General features: G+C 45.2%; 1 protein-coding gene across 1 annotated transcript; it reads right to left on the minus strand.

The window, feature by feature from the left end:
- Positions 1–404: 404 nt before the first annotated feature.
- Positions 405–20,385, minus strand: strc1 (stereocilin 1; the record flags this gene model as incomplete). The annotated part of the gene is made up of 28 exons (XM_084476349.1): positions 405–984; positions 1,088–1,238; positions 1,539–1,636; positions 2,073–2,221; positions 2,542–2,678; positions 3,032–3,187; positions 3,348–3,523; positions 3,862–4,051; positions 4,995–5,085; positions 5,461–5,657; positions 5,995–6,130; positions 6,585–6,673; positions 7,650–7,785; positions 8,226–8,287; positions 8,645–8,785; positions 9,293–9,460; positions 10,063–10,101; positions 10,673–10,852; positions 11,079–11,208; positions 11,308–11,423; positions 12,443–12,629; positions 14,392–14,546; positions 16,351–16,461; positions 16,991–17,056; positions 17,188–17,952; positions 18,309–19,668; positions 19,806–19,830; positions 19,929–20,385. 28 exons carry the CDS (start codon positions 20,383–20,385, stop codon positions 767–769), a joined length of 5,886 nt encoding a protein of 1,961 aa, XP_084332475.1. The 3' UTR covers positions 405–766.
- Positions 20,386–21,016: the final 631 nt, after the last annotated feature.

Here is a 21,016-nt window from a genome sequence, read left to right on the forward strand (position 1 = left end):
GTTTCAAAATAAAAGTCCTCCCGATTGTTTTTCTGTTTTTATTGGATGGGACCGATGCACGTGTTCTAAATATTGAGGACATGTCCTCCAAATCCTCCCCGAAATGTACACCTATGCTCTACCAAGGTACCATATAGGCTGTCTAAACTTAGGCCTGTTTAGGCTATTCTACATTGCTGTTGTGTGTTATAGAAATAACATTCAGTATAGGCCTATACATATTTTCATTGAATTGTGTAGAAATCTTGGACACTGTTGAAGTTGGTCGTGGTTTTCATTTAATTTTAATAGATCCAGTCACATAATATATATATATGTAAGGATATTATTATAGACAAACCAAACAACTTTAACAACTTTAAATAAATAGACAACAACATTTTGTGATAATAGAAAACTAGATTTACAACCCAAACTATCTGGTATATGGTTTTGAAAATATTATCAATTGTATTATTTCAAACCAGGTGCATGGCTTTGCGGCCGTTAGAAGGACAAGGAACATGAACAAGACCAGCGATATCTCAGGTGCTGTTGGTACATGCACTAATCAAAACACGCTTAGTATCAAGACCAGCCTATAGCTTCATTGTGAGTTAAAATACATGCTGTTTTTCTCTCTGCGGTAGTTGTTAAAAGAAAAAGAAACATCAATTAAGTTCATCAATAATATCTTTATATATTAGTAGCGCCTTTCTAAGAACCCAAGGTGGTGACATTATTTACAGCAAAATAATAAGGACAATAGACAAAATAAATAACCCACTCATGCATTAGAATCCATAGAGTGTGAAGTGCTGTCTGGGTGCGGTATTGGGAGGTAGGGTGGAACCGGTGGTAAGGTGAGAACGGTAGCCCTGGGTTCAGACGGGTGATCAAGGTCGGGTGCGGGGGCGGGGGGGGCAGAGGAGAGCAGCCAGATCAGCAGGGCCAGCAGCAGACACAGATGACTGGGACTGATTGTCCCCCCAAATGACCTCTCCCCTGTGGAAGGACACACACACATTAACAGATGAACACACACACACACTGTAAAGATTGAGTCTTATTTTTAAAAAGGCAGATAAGGTGGTCAGTATTGCATTACGTCGGAAGTCCAGAGGACGGTCCTCCCAGGGCGTAAGGACTAGGGACAAGGCACTCTGTTGGTCGTCAGACAGCATCTCACGCTGCCTCGCCGTCACCACAACCGCCTGCTCGTAGGAGAACATACTGATCTTGCTAGGGCTGAACACCACCTGCAGGGGGCGCCACAAACCGAGTAACCAGAGAGTACAATCAGAATAGGATACAATATGAGACTATGTACAAGTTCTTAGTTAGTGAGGACAGGGTTTTTCCCGGTTTTGTATGTGGGTCACAGCAGGGGACCATGCCATGTCTGTTTCCACTTGATCATTAGGAAGTTTGAACACAGGGGGAAAAAAAGGGAATACTGTGATATAAATAAAGAAAAGCAAATTATCTTACAGTTTCAACATAGTAAAGAGCCCTAATAGCTTATTTTACCTGGGATCTCCTGATAATGGAAGACTTACAGCAAACTTATTTGGGGGAATGAGTGAAATAGCCAGGGGTGTGATGCCTTCGAGCTGTTCCTTTACAAGCGCCGACATGGACATATCAGGAAGTCCAACTACCAACACAGATAAGATAGATGTGTTATGAGGAGACAGCACATGGACCAAACAATAATAACAAACAATATGACAACAGCACAGCCATGAAAGAAGTTTAGCACGCACAGCTAAGGGGCATTAATATATGGGTACGGAGTGCCCCATGTGTTCCAGAATCAGATTGGTTTTAATATGTCACATGCTACTCCAAAACATGGAGTTAATTACTAGCTAGAGTAAATCAGAATACATTGGCCTGGAATTCAAGTAATTCATGACAATATTACAAATAAACTTGAAACATTAGGTGCCATTAATATGTAGAAGACTATTACGATTATTTCGATCAAGACTATTACGATTATTTCAAGTGTAATTGGTCATAATTGTTTGAAAGCAGCCTATTGAATTCTCATATTGGTCACACTTCTGTCAGAACTTTGAGGAACCTACCCGCCACAACGCCTATCTCTATGAACACATCTTGCCCCCAGGAACTGGTGATGCCGAAGGCAAGCCTATGACTTAGAAGCATTACCATCGCAGCAAACTGCTCCTCAGAGCAGGCGAGCCTCAACTGGCCCAACCACAGCACAGCCTTACTGTGGCCAGCAGGGGGGCGTCACACGGACGCACAGCATACAAGGAGAAAAAAAAGAAGAGCAATAGGTCAGGAAAGACACAATTTTCTAGCCTGACCTCCCAGCCACATTCACAAATACTATAGAGAAGCCCCTCCCCTTTTAGTGGACCACCATGGGACTAAAAATGTTTTGATCCTGTTGTCCATCCTTGTGCCATGAATTACACGTATGATGTTTGTCAATTAAGAAGAACAATTTGCAAGTCAAGAATTTACAGTTTGTCGTAAAACTGTGGAAACATGCATAACCTTGATTGGAAAGACAATGAGAATTCTCACCTGAACTCAACGGCATTGAAAGTTTGTATTTCAGTGGCTGTTGCTCCACAAACAATGTGGCCCATCGCAACCAGAGTGCTGGAATCCAGCTGGTTAGGACTGATGGAGGTTACCACATTAAGGAAAAGCACAGGCAGCTAGCATGGGAAAAAAAGACAGAGAGAGAGTTCAGCCTTGACTCAAAGTCACATTTTAAAAAGATGTGATTATGTGATTATCAAATACATAACCACATATAAATGAATACATAATACCAATTATATAATATAACAGTATTACTAATGACCAATTTCTACTGATGAGTCACTCAGCCGATGGTTTCAACCAATCAGCTGGTTCTCCAACTTAAACAATGAATTTGGTTGTTTGTCATTGACCCAGAAATGCCAATATGAGAGTTTGCTAGTACAGCAGCCCCTACTGACTGGTAAAACAAATGGTAATACCTCTCCCTTTGAATTTCTTTTGAGCCTTGGGGTGCTAAGACTACCTGTGTGCGATGCCAGGTGCTGATGGTGCCCATGGCTGAGATGCCGCTGATCTCTGAGAGGCGAAGAGAGGACAGCTCCTCCATGGAGAGCTCCACGGCCAGGCCTCCCAGCTGGGGGATCACCGTGGAGGACAGGGACGAGACAGGGCCGTGCACCTTCACTCACACGCAGAAACACAGACACAGACACACACACACACACACACACACACACACACACACACACACACACACACACAAACCATCCCACCGTCAGTCAGCAGCACTTGGTTGACCAGGTTGAACTGCACTGGTTCAATGGGCAGCAGAACCTCACCTGCTTGGCCCTCTGCAGCAGCGGTGAACGTTGATATTGCTGCAGGAAGGGGTCCTGTCCAATGATCTCCAGGCAGTTGGAGAAGTCCTTGTCGGTCATGGACATCAGACTGTCGGGGGGCCACAGAGACGGAGCCAGGGTGTGTAGAATCTCACAGCCGGGTTGCACCACGGGAGCTGAGCAGGGACAAAAAGGGGCGTTGACGATGAAGGCAACGACAACGATGACGATGATAGAATTGTCATTATCTTTTCCTTTTCATTAGTGGTATTGTTTCACTTGTCATTTTCCATACTGATCATTTTCCATGTTCTTTCTATATTCCATTCATTTCATTACATTTTAGTATTGTTTGAAGCATTTAACATTTTTTACATGGACGTAACATGGATTTTTTTCTGGATGGATATTTTAAAAACCTAGCTAACCCTGACTGGTTTCTCCAAACATACTTCTTAAAAGACAGAAGAAGTGAATGACAGATTAGAAATTAGACATCTTTCAAAATACTTACATGGGACAGGGTTATTTTTATTTCCTTTAAGGAACCCGAGGAAGTACTGGAGGACAAACTCCTCCTTGCTGAACCAGGCCTGCCTCTCCAGCTGAGGGGTGTTCTTCACACAGTGGCGCCCCACCTCGCTGGCCTCCCACTGGGACTGCTCAAGGAACAACCTCTCCACGTCGGCCAGGCTCAGCAGTGACTGGAGCCACACACACATGAATATACAAGAGTTTCAACAGACAGACACACACACACACACACACACACACACACACACAGATGCAAAACCAGAGGAATACGTACACTCAAATACAGAAACATACAAAAGAATATAAATGCAGATGCACTGACACAAATACAACCATACATACATACAAACAGACACAAACACAAGCATACATACACAAAATATATATATAAACACACAAATAAAGCCACGTTACACACACACGCACGCACGCATGCACGCACGCACGCACGCACGTACTCACACACGCACGCACACACACACACACACATCAGATACAGATACATCAAAATGCAACTCAAATCCCGAACCGAAGTAGACACGCAAATACAGACACAGGTACATCAACATGTAATGAAACACATGCACACACACACACACACACACACACACACACACACACACACGTTACATCAACATACGTCACACACACACACAGACACGCACAAGCTGGAGGTTAGCGGGTCAACAGGAACAGGGTATTTGAGCCAAACAGCTAACTGGAGATGTGACACCCAGCAGGGTAGTTTACAGTCTGTCCTGACCTGGTGTCAGATAGCAATCCCAGCATCCCACAGCCCATTCCTGACAACCACACACACCCACTCTTAGAGAAACATCAAATCCGAAAATATCCTCCCCAACAAGGCAGACCCCAGGTGTATGCAGGTGACTTCATAGAGGAAACTATGGACACTTCCAAAAGAGACTAGACCTTTTCAGAACTGATTAGGCATTTTATCAAGGAATAGATATTTGTAGAGGTAACTGAAAACCCATAGAAAAACTAGACATTTCCAACAATGAGCGATATTTATATATTAGATATTTTCCCAGATGATGAGAATGAGAGAGGATGTTTTGGATGGATATAAAAATAAAGGGGTGAACTCACCGGGGAAATCATCTGTAGTGTGTCTTTGGACAGGAAGAAGAGGAATCGTCCCACCTGGCTGATGGTTACCGCGGTCCAGGTTCCAACTGGGCTGTGGGAGACATGAACACATTAGGGACCCTCCTAGTTTTCTTATACAGTAGATTAGTGGGACACAATTCCTGTCGGTTAGAATGTGCTGATTAACAAAATCACAATTTAGTCAATCATATTTTAACATTATCTGTGAATCAGTGAATATTTTCATGACATCAAGGAGCATGTAGGGCATCTTGCTCTACATGCACATTGGGGATTGAACTCAGAACCTTTCGGCTTTCTACAACTCATTATGAAACTATCCTGCAAACCAATGGTTGACTAAATATATTCAAGAGGGGAGAGCAAAACTGGGCTTTTATTCTTTAAATGCTTCTGAAGTAGATCTTAAACTGTTCATAGATGAAACTTAAGAGCATCTCTGTACCCGAAGAGCGCTGACTCCTGCAACATGGCTTCCACCTGCAACCTTTTGGTGGAGCTGTAGCAGAATCCCTGCAGAAGCGCCAGGTTGTCGAGGAAGACGCTGCGCCTCAGCTGCACAAACACCTCGTCCACCACAAACGTGGCCATGACGCCCAGAGAGTGGAACTCCTCCTCTGTGAACTCCCCCGTGTACATGCCCTGCGAGAGAGAGGGAGAGAGAAAGAGAGAGAGAGAGAGAGAGAGAGAGAGAGAGAGAGAGAGAGAGCGTTGGTACTTCAGTGCTGGAACCCCAGAACTTCAGGACAATCCAGAACAATTCAGAACTTCAGCTCTCTCGATTTCTAATTCCTTTCTCATAGACCAGAACTATGTCTATGGGGAAAACCACAGTAGAAAGTCAGGCTGCTTTTAGAGCCCTGAATGAAAACCCATTAGCGACTGGATGGGTCAGACATCATACACATTTTTCCATTTGCGTCATAGTATTTCTATCCAAGTTCCAAAGTATCAAAAGACAAAAAGAACAAAGCTTAACCAGTCTCTGGGCCAGCTTGTCAACCAGAAGATACTGCTTCATCCTGGGCAGCTGGAGAAAGGACCTGGGGTCCTGGACAATCATGGTCCTCAGAGTGTCCATCATCTCTGCAGGGAACTTCTTGACCGTGCTCACCCTGTTGCCCGCAAGAAGACAGACGGACGCACAAGTTGGAAGACCGCTTAAACAGAGAGAATGGATACATTCATCGAAAACTGTGAACAAGAGTATGAGATTATAATAAATATGAATTGATAATATCGTCATCAAGGATGAAACAAAGATATAGATCGCTTAACATCTTATCAGAAACATCTGAATTACGATTTTGTTATGAAGCAACACCTCAATCTGTGATATTGATTGATATTTGTGATTATGCGTGTGTGTGTGTGTGTGTATGTGTGTATGTGTGTGTGTTAATAATATATATGACCTTACACACATTTTGTCAGGTTGTTTGGAATTATTCTCATAGGAGCCTATTGTAGGTGGATATTATTCAAAATAATTGGTCATTGGTCAAACCATTTCACGGGTAACAGAGTAGATGTTGCAGAAGGCAATTTCTGAGGATTGGTCAGACTTACGGCAGGGCCAGAGCTATTTCTGCTCCCATATCCACTAGCAGCTCAGAGAAGAACTCAAAATTGTACAGCTCCTCAGTCACACAGTTTTTCTGTGAAGGGAAAAAAAGGTTCAGTCATCTGGCAGCAGTGTCGGAGCTAAGGTGGGGAATTTTGGGGCTGTGCGCCCCCTAGCGGTCATTAATGCCCCTCCTACCACAGGTCATGGCGTGGCCAAAAGAAAATCAATTTTTGTTATTTTTAATATTAAATATACTTTTAATATTAAATGTGCAAACTGTAACTTAAATTGAATAAAATAAATGAACGGGGAAATCGCATCATCTTGGTTGTGCATAGCAGGTTAGGGTTGGTCAATGCTCATTGGTTGCTGAGTAAACTTGTTACATTTGATTTCCAAATAACGTTGAGCTGCAGCGTGCAGAATCCTGGTTTGAATCGAAAATAATATGGTAGACAGTTTGTCCGCCTATATCATAGACAGTTAGCGTAATTATCAACAAAAAATGGATTTACGAAAATGGCTTATACGTTTCAGCAGCAGTAGTCGTCGCCTGCAACTCTTCTGACGGTAAGCCGCTTGTTCATTTCATTTCTCTGCCCTGGCTTTCAATATAAGGCCTACTAAGCAGGCAGGGCCCCCACGCTGGTGACCCATGCCTCTCCAGTAGATCTGCTCTGGTCCCGACTCTGTCTGGCAGTTGATGCTGTTTTAATATGTTTGCAACAGCGCAGCACTGGGGATAAACTGGGATAGAAATCGAGTTGCTCGAAGAAGGACGCAACAGTCTTGTTTTCTTGTTACCAGAAGATATAACTAGATATTATAATATCTGTAGGACTATTGAGTTTTCAGGAATTTTAATTGCGAATTTAAAATATTATGCATTCTTCGTTTCATTCAGTCACAAAATGTCGAAAAACCTGCCATAGAGCAAATAAATGTCTCTGTCATCTTGTCTTTGAAAGCCATGCTTTGTTGAATAGCAATGTTTTTTTTGTATCTAAACAGAGCTCTGTATCCGTATCAGTATCTCTGTATCAGTGACATATTGACACTGAACTCACCAGTGACGTGTGAAGGAGAGTCGGCTGCTCTCTCAGGAAGTGAAGGATATGTCTCAACGAGGAAGGGGATGACCCTGCGATGAAGAGTCTCCGTAGCACCGGACAGCTCACACCTTGACCCACCGTCCCAATGTTCCTGGGTTATTAAAGACAAGAGCGGGAAGGAGCGGTCAGGGTGCCCTACTCCCATGATCCTTTGCTTTCCCAACTACACAGCTATTCACTTGTCGCAAGCCCAGTCCAAACCCTAGTTAAGGGAATGTCTTACCTAAACTAAAATATCTTTAAACCCAATACCTGGGGATAACCATTTTCAACTTTATGACTGTAGCTACCCTTAATATAAACCCCAAACCTTTACAGTTTCCGTCTTTATGCATCAACTTCATAAAAATCCTTCAACATCTCAAAGCAAATAGCATAGCCTTACCATTAATAAAAGTACAACTACACAATGTTATAAAGTGCAGAACACTTAATAACTTAACATTGTAGATATTCAGTCATAAGATTTGGATAAAATCACATGATAATGCTGACGACCACAGCTCACACAGATTGGATGGTTAAACTTACAGGAAGCGTTCTTGGTTGAGGTTTGGCTGGGATTCCATCACTTTTCTGAATAATGCCTTGGCCTGAATAGAAAGAAGAGGAAAATAAATGTGTTTCTGGCTGATAATGAATAGGCCTCTTATATTATATAGTATCCCTTCCTGCTGCACTTTAAACATAACAGGGAGCAACTCGAGGTCAAACTCTTAGATCCCTGGAGGAATGGTATGTTATGATGTAGTGTATGTACTTTAACCATAAGGTCTACTTGCTGTGTGTAGTGGTGTTATGGGGAATACAACTAGTAGTGTGTAGTGGTGTTATGAGGACTATAATTAGCTATGTGTAGTGGTGTTATGAGGACTAGAACTAGCTCTGTTGTAGTGGTGTTATGGGGACTATAAGTATTAGCTGTGTTAGTGGCAGTGTGGCCAGCGTACCTGCTGTGTGTTCCAGGGCTGTGTGGTGGTGTATGTGCTGTTTGCTAATAGTAGAGTTGTGCGGTTAAGCACGCTGAGCAGAGGCGTGATGGACAGGAGAGGTGAAATCTTCACCAGCCAGTTCACCACATCAGGAGAACCCTGAATAGTACAGGAACAAACCTCATTTTTTAACATAGGATGACGGAGCGTTACTCAATGTCTTAAGCTAGCACATTAGGTACTTAAAACTGCTATAGGTAAGATTTAAGAGGTATTATTTAAGTGTAATTTGTTAGATATGGCATCGTCATACCGCGTCTATTATTGACTGGAATGCGCTATAAGAATATCACAGGGAGCTCACTTCGCCTGCATCGTTTATTTGTGTAGTTTATATTCAAATTCCCGCTTTCTTATGCTATTTCTGCTCTCTCTTCCAACTCTGACATCTTACCTACAGCACACTCAATGGGTTACACGGACACATTGTACACAATGCAATCTAACGGAGGGGTGTGCGTGTGCGTGTGTGTGTGCGTGTGCGTGTGCGTCTGTGTGTGTGTGTGTGTGTGTGTGTGTGTGTGTGTGTGTGTGTGCGTGTGTGCGTGTGTGCGTGTGTGCGTGCGCGCGTGCGTGTGCGTGCGTGAGTGAGTGTGTGTCTGTTACCCAGAGTTTGGTTGCGATGGCGTTGGCCAGGGCTGGTCTGAGCTCTGCCTTGTTCTGGGCCATGCCGGGCAGGGAGGAGAGCAGTGTGTTGGCTGGGAGGGCCCGCACCGTCTCCACCCTCAGCCCCACCACCAGCGTGCCTAGCGCCTGCAGACCCCCAGGGGCCGTCTGGACCACAGGACCAACAGAGTTGCCCGTTAGGAAGTTGGCTAACTCGGCTAAAGTTGTCAAATTCAGTTCAAGCAGGCTAGTCATCCAATGTTGGCAAATCCAGTTAATGTTGACTAATTCTATTCAAGCTGGCTAGTTCATCCAATGTTGGCAAATTCTGTTAACGTCGGCTAATTCAGTTTGAAATTCAGTAAAAAAAAAATAGGTAAAGATTTGTTATTTACTCCCTTGACTATTAACTATTCAATTGTATTTTATTTCAATGAAAGAATAGTAATATAGAACTATCATATAAGGTTGCCACAAAAAAGAAAAAAACTCGGTCTGTTACACCGAGTGCCCAAATTCAGTATGGCTTGACAAACGGCATGGACTTTGGAATGGAAAGAATGCCCTGTGCCGCAGGCCATCCAAATTAATGTCTACCATCACCAGGGAGGAAGTAGCTTGGTAAACATGAAAGGTGGGCACAGTATTATTTCAAAACAGTGCATGGGTCAAATGTTTCAGTAACGTTGCTCTCTGCTCTCCACTGGATACACAACCCAGTGTTGTTTTGCTATATATTTGATGACAAATAAAAACTAAAAATATCTCACCGTATAGCTTGAAGGCATCTTCTCCAGGATTACACTAGCCTGAAAACAAAAAGGTTATTACAGCTTAAAAATAAATGGGTTGAATGAGGCGTGAAGTGGTTGCTGACAGTGTGTAAGTGGTTCACAACATTTTCTTGCTCCTGTTGGGTTTGTATACGCTGCTTCTCTGAGGTCAGTCCACAGTTGGGGTGCTGGAGCAGAATAAAACTAATTTTCACGTTAAAGACAGGGTGAAAGTCTTGCCCTGACTCAGATAACATCCGACCTCAGAGTTGAGGCTGGGTGCTTGTCAGCTGTTCAGCTAACACTACCCCCAGCCCTTCCTCAAAGGTTTAAGAATGAAGCCAATCATGCAACACCATCCGCCCACCATCTGCCTTATACTCAAGCTGTCATACAGGTAGACAGGTAGGTGTCTGAATAGGATCAGTTACCATGTAGGAAAGGGAGCTTCTGATTGTATTTGAAATAAGGCTAAGGAATGTTTTTGATGGCCATACCGTGCCAGCCTAACCTTGCAGTATACCTTTCTAGCCAAATACTTCTGATCATTTTCATTTACCTTACTAGCCATAAATTTGCTTGATGAACTTGCTTGTGAATACCATACCTGTGTAGGGGTGAATGACACAGTGGCCAATTCAGAGAAGTCAGGCAGCAGCTGTGATTGGCTAAGCTCCTGCAAGAAGTCCACACCTAGCCACGGCAGGAAAGGGACCAGCTCAATAAGTTTGCTGCGTGGAAGTGTGTTCGGGGATCTCAAATCAGTTTGATTCAGGATGAAAACGATCTGCGAAATTTGCATCGAGAGCAGAAAATTCATTGACAATACCATCTTGCAGAGTCTCTCTCTCTCTCTCTCTCTCTCTCTCTCTCTCTCTCTCTCTCTCTCTCTCTCTCTCTCTCTCTCTCTCTCTCTCTCTCTCTCTCTCTCTCTCTCTCTCTCTCTCTCTCTCTCTCTCTCTCTCTCTCTCTCTCTCTCTCTCTCTCTCTCTCTCTCTCTCTCTCTCTCTCACCATGTGACTGGGCAAATACAGCTTGTGTTGGGCGCAGGTGGAGATGAGTCTCTGGATGACGGGAAAAACCTCAGTGTTCCTGTAGCGCAGAAGCTCTGAAGGCTCTGCCAGGCAGGACAGGTTCCCCAGCCTGCACACACACATTTATTTTCTTATGTGTGTGCGTGTGCGTGTGTCCAAGTAAATGTGTATGTATGCATGTTTGTATGCGCATGCATGGGTGCACAACCTGTTGAAGTCCTGTACGGAGAGGTTCTTGTAGGCACCGATGATGCTCTGAGCTATGAAGTTCTGCTGCAGGACACTGAGCGTGTTTCTCTGCAGCACCTCCAGCCCGTCCAGCAGCTGAGGAACACACATGCAGTCAGAAGAACCCAATACAAATACTACGGTATGTGGTATGTTGGTATGTGGTAAAGGTATGTGGACCGCTGTGTATTCTTGTACAACTGATCCCCGAAATCTCTCCATGCACTTGCACGAATCCGTGATATTCATGCACGAGTACATTGCATTGCTAACTGTTTATACTGTATATCGGAAGTCCATCCTCTTCACTGTTCACTTAAAATACAAATAAATGTATTCACTGTATCTCATACTTTGAATGCCGACTGCGTTGAAAGGGTTAAGTGCACACACACAGTGCTTAAGTACACTTGGATATACACACAGATGTATAAAATCTTGACCAAAACACTGGGATGCTGGGAACACTGCTATCTCCTGGGAGCAGAAACTGAGTAGAAACTGTAGAAAACACAGTTGACTAAAACCAACTCTTATGTAGACAAATCCAAAACAAAAAATGTAGCTAGTCCAATTTTGAGTATATGCTTTGATTATTGACAGCCTCACTGTTAGTTGCTTTGGATAAAAGCATATCTGCTAAATTACTTAATTGTATGCAGGTCTGATTGTTTACAATTTAAATGCACTGCTTGGTGTACAAACTTTATCAGATAACTTCCTGCCATACAGAATCAGTATAACCCCTTTGATCCATGACACACGGTTGTATAATCTCTTATCCAAGAAACCGTCTTTAGTATTGACCTGTATTTAAATCCGAACAATTTCTGTCCCAGGCTCATTATTAATTCAACCATTCAAATCTTTACTTATTAAACATTATCCGTGTCAATGGCAGGCACAATAGTGTTGAGGTGCACAGAGAAGCTGTCACCATCCTCATCATCATCATCATCATCATCATCATCATCAAGCGCTCCCGCTGAAAGCCTCCTGATGGCCAGCTCTGGCGCCGGCGGCCAAGCACTGATGGATCTGACCAAGGCGCCAGCGCTCAGGTTTCTTCCCCCCCGAGCATCTAGGTGTCAGGAGCTGGCCACTGCCACTGTCACCTGAGCAGGTGAGAGGTGTTGGAAGCTTTGGAAGGGCAGGTAGGCGATCAGGTTCCCGGTGTCCCTGATGAGAGAGGGCGCGCCGCTGGTCATGTTGAGCGGAGCCATGGCCCGGCTGAACCACTGGCCGAACGCCTGGCGCTGGGCCAGGGACATGCGGGCCAGGTTGACGTTGATGGTTTCCCGACTGGATAGGGAGAAGGGGTATCGTTCACTGAATCTGTGTGCGTGTGTGTGTGTGTGTGTGTGTGTGTGTGTGTGTGTGTGTGTGGCCGTGATTGTTTTTGTGTTTGTGTGTATGTGTGGTTGTTTATATGTGTGCCTGTGTCTGTGTGGGTGAGGGTGAGACGTCGATGGTTTCCCGACTGGATAGGGAGAAGGGGTATCGTTCACTGAATCTGTGTGTGTGTGTGTTTGTGGTTGTTTTTGTGTTTGTGTTTGTGTTTGTGTGTGTATGTATGGTTGTTTATATGTGTGCCTGTGTCTGTGTGGGTGAGGTTGAGTGTGAGATGAGTGTGCTTATGAGGCACATGTGTGCATGCGTGCTTTAGACAGAGCACATTTGCTAAACACTCAAGTCAGCAGTCCCTATGTTTCTCCTCAATCAGTGCAAATATGTGTTGTAAATGTGTGTTGTAACTGCAGAGGTACAATCAACCGACAGCACATGAACAAATAAACACCCAACACAAAGAACCAGGCAGGATTATCTGGATTTAAATCCGGTCACCTGTTTCCTTAGCTAGTAATCTATAATTCATGGCTTCCAACACCTCATGACACACAGCCTCAGCTTGGATCCTGACACCTGCGGTGTGTTGAGTGTGTGTACATAGAGTCAGATAGGGTGTCTGTAAACCACGTTAATAAATGATTCTGTTCCTGTGCTGCCGGAGATACAAAGATTATAAAAAGTAAGTGTCCCATTTAGCATGTCGTACATGAAAAAAAAAAACGCTTAAAATCAGGGATGTATTTTAAGCTGTGCAGACGGTATGCCGTCTCCATTTTGTTTTGGTACATTTAAGACTTCCTGTTGAGGCAATAAGAGTCTACTGGTTTCATGTGGGGCTTGGTTTCTGATGATGCAACTGTGTTGTGGAAGGTCCGAGATGTAAAGTAAAACTATTTTGTATGTTTTTGTTTTAAATGTTGGTAAGTATCGTCAACATAGTAATCTATGCCTTTTAGTCACTTTGCCTAAAATTGTTGTATTATTGTCATTTATTAAAAAACGGAGTAAAATCTTTATCCGTCTTCACAAAACCAATATGTGAATGTTCTGCTTAACTCCGAATGCAGGTAGCGTTCTATTTGGGTCGTAATAGTGCCTATTGGTATACTCGACATCACGACGAAGGGACACCGGTTGCCAGGTGTGTGTGTGTGGATCTCTGTCTGGGCACCGATTAATGATAATGTTAATGCTGGATCCGAAAGAGGGTGAAGCTTCTAGGACACTTAACGGCACGGTGCGTGTGTGTGTGTGCTTGTGTGTTGGTCGATGTGTGGATTTGTGGAGCTTCGTCTGGCCAGTGGTGGATTTTTTGATGTCTGAGAGAGGTTTATGCTTCTCAGACACTCATGGTATAATGCCACGGTGTGTGGCACATCATTTACAACATCTCTCATTATTAAGCTCATAAACGGCATTACTTAAAAAGTAGCACAAATGGGTCGTAACCATGGAGATAAGGTGCCCCCCTCCTTCCTAGGACTCTGTATTATTTAAATCTCAGTGTTCAAATTTGAGCTGAAACAGGGTGTTCACTTTTACTTTAATTAGAATTAAACAGTTATTTCCTTCATCCTTTGATGTCATTATTTTTAAGTATACTGTAATTGAAGTCACTCGGTCATCAGCCATTAAACCACTAAATACTTGGTAAGTATGTAACTTGATCACTAAGTCACTGAGCTAACTGAATCATAAGATGGCCACCACTCACACATCTGCGTTGGCCTGCAGCGGGGGTAGGGATTTAATGTCGGCCAGGGAGGCCCAGGGTAGCAGAGGAGCCAGCAGTGGGAACAGACTGCTGTCATTCCCCAGGTGGACGGGGATGAACACAGACACCATGACCGATAGATAGACATCCGTCAGCTGGAAAACACACACGGACGAGAGGTCAGCATCTGAGAACGACATCTATAGGGACATCAAGCATTCACTAGGGAACATAATGTATTCACCTGAGAAACAGCATGTTTTAACCTGAAAGACATCATGTATTCACCGGGAGACATGTTCTCACCAAAGACACATGATATCATGTATTCACTTGAGAAAAATCATGAATGAATGAGTATCGTCATGTATTGCCAGAGAATAAAAAGATGTGTTCAACAGGGAAAATGATTGGAATAACCAGACACCTCGTGTATTCACCAGGGGGAAATAATATATTCACCAGAGACCAGAGAAAGATGTATTCACCAAAGAAGCCTCATGTACTCACCGTTGATAAATGATGTATTCACCTGAGACAAATCTTGTATTCACAATATAAATCATGTATTCAGTGGTCAAAAGTTGGATGTCTGACAACTATCTACAATTAAACAACGCTAAATGCGAAGTACTGCTGTTCAACCCACCTCACGACTCAACCCCCATAATAAATAACCACTACTCCCCAATTTACAACCCACGGTCAGGAATCTGTATTCCTCTATTCTAACCTTTCCCTCGAAACCCACGTAAAAAAGGTTGTCCAAACTTCTTTCTACCATCTTAGGAACATAGTCAAAATCAAATCCTTTCTTTCCACCCCTGATTTGACAAAGGTTATTCATGCATTTTTTTATTCACGCCTCGACTGCAATTCCCTTTATTCCTGCCTCTCTAAAAAATCAATTCACCCCCTGCAACTCATTCAAAATGCACCTGCACGGCTTTTAACTGGCACCAGAAAATTTGACCACATAACACCTATTTTAGCTTCCCTGCACTGGCTGCCCAGCTCTATCAAGGCCATATCGGGCCTTGCACCGTCCTACATTTCGGACTTACTCGACCCCTCTGTACTATCCCGTCCACTCAGATCCTCAGACAAAGGACTACTGATAGTTCCTACCTGCAATTACAAAACAAGAGGTGAACGTGCCTTTGCTTTCAGAGCCCCAACACTTTGGAATGCCTTACCCGAAGAGATAAGGCTTGCTGAATCTATGCCCCTTTTAACCCCTAGCTCTCCTGATTTTACATTGTCATTGCTCTATTTTGTTTCTTTGATGTGAAATGACGTGATGTGTTGTTGTTTCTTTTGTATTTTCGTTTTTTTTTTTATTCTTCTGTTAAGCACTTTGTGACTCTGTTCTTAAAAAGCGCTATACAAATAAAGTTTATTATATTATTATTATTATTATTATTATTATTATTATTATGTATTAACCATAAACAAATATTATATTTACCAGACCAACCACAGAAACATCATACAGTATATAAGGTAGAAACACAATGTAGTCACCAAATAAATTATTCACCAGGTAAACATCATGTATTCACCTGATATAAATCATGTATTCACCCAAGAGACATCATGTATTCACCTGGGACTAATAAGAGAAAAAACATGTATTAACTATAGAAACCTCATGTTTTCACCACTCTGGTGACTACGGGATTTACCAGATAAACATCATGAATTCACCAGAGAATCATGTATTCACCAGAGAAACATCATGTTTTCACACCAGTCACACCAGACACTTACCATATATTCACCAGCAAAACATAATGTATTCACCAAAGGTACATCATGTATTCACAAGAGAAACGTTATGTTTTCACCAAAGTTTAACCCCTACTTTCTCTTCAATGACCTACACCTGCACTCACTCTTATAGTCCATTCATATGAAATGCTTTAGGTCCTCTTAAGGGTGCGTTAAGTGTGTGTTTACCTGCAGGGTGTTATTATTGCGACTGTAGTACTGGAGGATCTGTTGGGCCGTGGTGATGTCCACCGCACTCAGCACAGCACGCAGACTCATCAGAGGGATCCGGAAATACTCCTGATCAGATAAAGAGAGATCAATACATACCTGCTGCTGTTGTAATCCACTCATATCCTGCTACACATACAGTCTCCTGCTGTATTATCCCTTCACAACCTAATACAAAAACAGTCTGCTTCTCTACACTGGATTGACCAATGGACATCGTGACTTTGTGTTTGTGTCTCCTTGCATCTTTGTGAAGGATAAAATTATTTCACTTGAATGAACAGCCATGATGGAAATGAATGAAATACTGGAATTACTCTGTATCTGAATCTCACAATAAATCCATTTGACTATGGCTACTTGGCATGTGCCAAATACCTAAATATTACTAGTATTCAGGTTAATGAATTATAACTTCAGTATCAGTCGAAAAAATGCTATCTATACTGATACACAGTAACGATGTAAGGAGGTCAGATCTTCAGATGTACAAGTGGAATTGTTAATTATTTACTTCTACTTTATTAGCCGATATGGTGGATTCACAGAGAATTACGATCACTGATGGACGGTAGCTACACAATGATTTAAACATCACCTGGATGAGGAAGGACTCTTTACTGGTGACATCTCTTCTTGTCTGCATCAGACTGGTCAGGACTTTCTGTGGAGGAAAACAAGAAAAAACATCCACACAACCACACACGCACGGTTGTTGGCAAAGTTTTATGGTTTACACACTCCGTTTGATCTTATTGCGGTGTGTATTCCTGCGTGCGTAATCCAAGCGCTTACCCCAAAGCACTGCAGGAGGACCCTCTTGTTTTCAAAGTTGGTCTCCCTCTCCAGGTAGAGACCGATGGAGTTCAGCACGCTCAGCCGGATGTTCTCTGTGACGCGCAGCGACGTCAGCTGCCTCTCCTCCAGTGCCACCAGCATCACCACGCTCACGCTGGCCGCCTGGCTAAGGGGCGACAGACCCTGCATCCGCTGCATCAGGCTCTCTATCCAGCAGCGTAGCACCGCCTGCAGGGAGGCCGTGACGCTCGCCCCGGGCCTGCACACCGGAGCCAGGTTGGCCGAGCAGGACCAGTTAAACCTCCTCACCAGCTCTCGGGCCAGGCAGGGCTGGGCCTCCCCGGGGCCGCTGACGTTGGTGCTGTGGTTGTTGAAGTCGTAGCACAGCTGGCTCACCCACATGGTGGAAGTATCCTGGGCCAGCTGGGCCAGAAGGCCGACGTCTAAGCAGACTAAGTTAGCGAAGTTGGCCTGGTCGTAGTCCCAGCACAGAGCCATGAGAGGTGTGTCCGGGAGCGCCAGGCCCCAGCTGGCGTACTGGCACTGCTCGGAGGGGTTGAAGCCCAGCGGCTCTCCGATAGAGGACCCGTTGGTGCAGTGCTTCAGCAGCCAGGTGTTGTCCAGGTTGGCCAGGAGGTTCTGCAGCACGTCGCCGTCGGCGCACACCCTGGTGGTGAAGTTGAAGGGGTCCAGTTCAGCACAGCGCGCCAGATCGGTCATGTCCACGATGATGGGCTGGGTCCACTCCGAGTACCTGCAAACCTTATCACACAAAAACGCATAACATGTGAACTGTGTTAGGTTGGGGATGATTGAACCATATGGTTTCTAGCAGCTATAACCATTTCAGATCACATTGCAATACCATGCCTCATGTCACCCATGCAGACACACATTCACACACCACCGATAGCAGTGCAAGGCATGCATGTTTTCAATATTGACCAAAATAATCGTGATAATGATTTATTCCATAATCGAGCAGCCCTATCTTTACCTTCCTGTCTGTGAAAATGCACCAAAGCAAATCAACCAGCAGACCCTCCGGTCGCCAGTCAACCTGCTCCCCCTCCGGGAATAAAGCAGCCAGCCGAGCCTGAACAACAACAACAACAGACCTGTGGTATCATCTCAGCCGCGTCTCTGTCCCCGCACGCCGTCAGCAGCCACTTGTTCTGGGTCTCCGCCACCAACTGGTCGAACAGGGTGGAGTTGCAGCACACCTTCTTGGTGAAGTTGCCCTGGTCATGTTGCCAACACAGCCCCACCACCGAGGGGTCCACGTGCTGGTCGCTCCAGTTCTCGTAGTCGCACCAGTATATGTCCCTGGACGGCACCGCCGTGGTCTGCGGGGCACCCTGAGAGACATTGGCGCAGTATTTCGCCAGCCAACTGCCGTACACTTGGTTCTGCAGCAGAGCGCTGAAGAAGGTGGCGTTGGCGCACACCTCGACGCCGAACCGCTCTGCGTCGTTGCGGGTGCAGAGGGACATGACGTACATGGGGATCAGCATGAGGTTCTGCCACTCGGAGTAGCGGCAGGAGTCCACCACCAGCGAGTCCAGGGTCTCTTCCGTGGGCAACTGCGGGGCGAGGTGCGTGCAGTTGGGGATCAGAGCCGCGTTCTCCGGGTTGTTGAACAGGAAGGTGAAGAGGTTGACGTCCTTGCAGACAAGGTCCTTTAGCCGGCCGCCGTCCATGCTCCAGCAGAAGGCCACCATGGCAGGGGGCACCTCCGGCTGGTTCATCCAGCCCTCGTAGGCGCAGAACATGCTCAGCAGAATCCCTGGGTTCGACGTCCAGTTACCGCAGAAGTCCCACATCCAGTCGTTGCTAGGGTCCGCCAGCAGCTGGATCATGAGCGGCGGGCTGTCGCACACCTGCTCCACGAACAGGGCGCGGTCGTTATCAGAGCACAGGCTCACCACGCCGGCGTCCACCGCCTCGCCTTGGAACCAGCCGTCGTAGTTACACACCAGGTTCCTGAGGTTGGGCGACTCCCTGGTGCGTCGGGGCTGCGACGGGGCGAGGGGCAGGACAGGCGGCGGCGGCGGCGTGTAGCCTTTGGTGTCGCAAGCGGGTGCCTGGGTGAGGACGGGCGACAATAGCGCCCGGATGGCGTGACACGTGTTGCCCCAGACGTGCTCCAGCTGCACGGGGCTGAGCCGGCTGAGCGCGCGGCAGAAGACCCCCAGCGAGGAGGGGGGGTCCTCCGGCGGGGCGGCAAGGACATAGGCACACGTGGTCTCGTTGAAGACAGTGAGGTTGTGGCGGTCGCAGTGGAACATGGAGTCGGAGTCGGAGTCTGAGTCGTCGTCGTCGGTGGCGGTTTCGGAGGCAGGGTTGGCGGAGCGGCTGTAGAGGCCGGTGGGACTGGTGCATTCTGGGCCGGGGTAGCTGCACAGAGCGGGTTCTGGGTCCAGGAAGATGTCCAGTATGGAGGGGCCGAAGGACCAGCTGACGTTATGTTTCATTCCCCTGCCGAGAGAACATTATGCCACCTTGTGTTTAGGGATTCCATATTGTGTGTTGAGTGTGTGTGTGTGTGTATATTTGAATATGCTCTAAACACACAACTAGATGAGAAAACACTTGATGTTAAGAAGACTGCTTACCACATAATAAGCTGCTTCAGATTCCCTGCAGAGCAAGAAAATAACATATTTTTCATTCAACATGCTACCATTCTCTTCAATGGTATTCATGGGAATATATATATGTTTATGGGCGTTCCTTACCTTGCTGGCATTGATCGCTTTGATTAAGCGAAGGAACTGTAATTCCAAACTGTAAACCAATTTTGACGTAATCAATGGGGACTTGGATGAGTGTCGCCATCATCGTTGAGAAATACGTCACAACCATGTCCAAAAGTCCACTTATAGACGACATCAGACTCCCAGACTGGGGTACCTGTGACAGGGCCGATACAAGCATTTCCTGGAACCCGGTGAGTTCGGCCGACCTCACCTCGTCCATCCTCAGGTAGGACCTGAATAAACTGTCCACCCCCGTGTCCATGGGGGTACACCCCTCGGACCTCATGAACGAGAAAAGCGCCAGCAACGGATTAGCGAGTTCCAGAACGACCACCCTCGTTAACTCTGCTTCCAGGCCACATTCTTGTGTACCGGACAGAATACACACGAGTGTGTCGGGAAGGTTGTTGACGAATCTTTCGCTCATTAACGGCATGTAGACCGAATACAGGTTAACTAAGACGCTATAATAGGAGTTTAAGTGGACACCCTCCAACAGCGATGGGTCTCCTCCGGATCGGGACGAAGCATCGCCTTGGATATGCCCCGACCTTAAGTTGCTGTTGGGTTTTGTTGTTTTATGATCAGTTACTACTCTGGTCAGTGATTTGACTTGTTCTATAACTCTCCGGATCTCCTCCTGTAACCCAGCGCCGCTGTGCGGAGGTGGGATTTGGGAGCACTCTTTAACATCGCAGACTGTTCCTGTTGAGAGATGGACAGAACACAGGGCGGGTTTAGACCCAGACCTTTTCTAAAATGTAGTTAGCTGATCGTTTTAAAGAAAACAGCATATGGACAATTCTAATGTAGGCTACAAGATAGTCCTACAAGATATAACTCTGATCATCCACCACCTAGATGTCCCGCACCCGAACAAAATAAACCGAACCTAAATGTATCCTTGAGTCTTTGGAATAGAGATAGACTTTCGATCATTTCTTTTAAATGTTGTTTTTATATAAAAGGTGCAACATGTCTAAATAGAAAATAGGCCCACACATAAGCCATACAATGAAAAATAATATTTGTTTGAGATACGGTCTACTGATGATATTGAGGCTATA

The sequence above is a fragment of the Micromesistius poutassou genome (assembly GCF_964030765.1).
Source record: "Micromesistius poutassou genome assembly, chromosome: 12".
Lineage (NCBI taxonomy): Eukaryota > Metazoa > Chordata > Actinopteri > Gadiformes > Gadidae > Micromesistius > Micromesistius poutassou.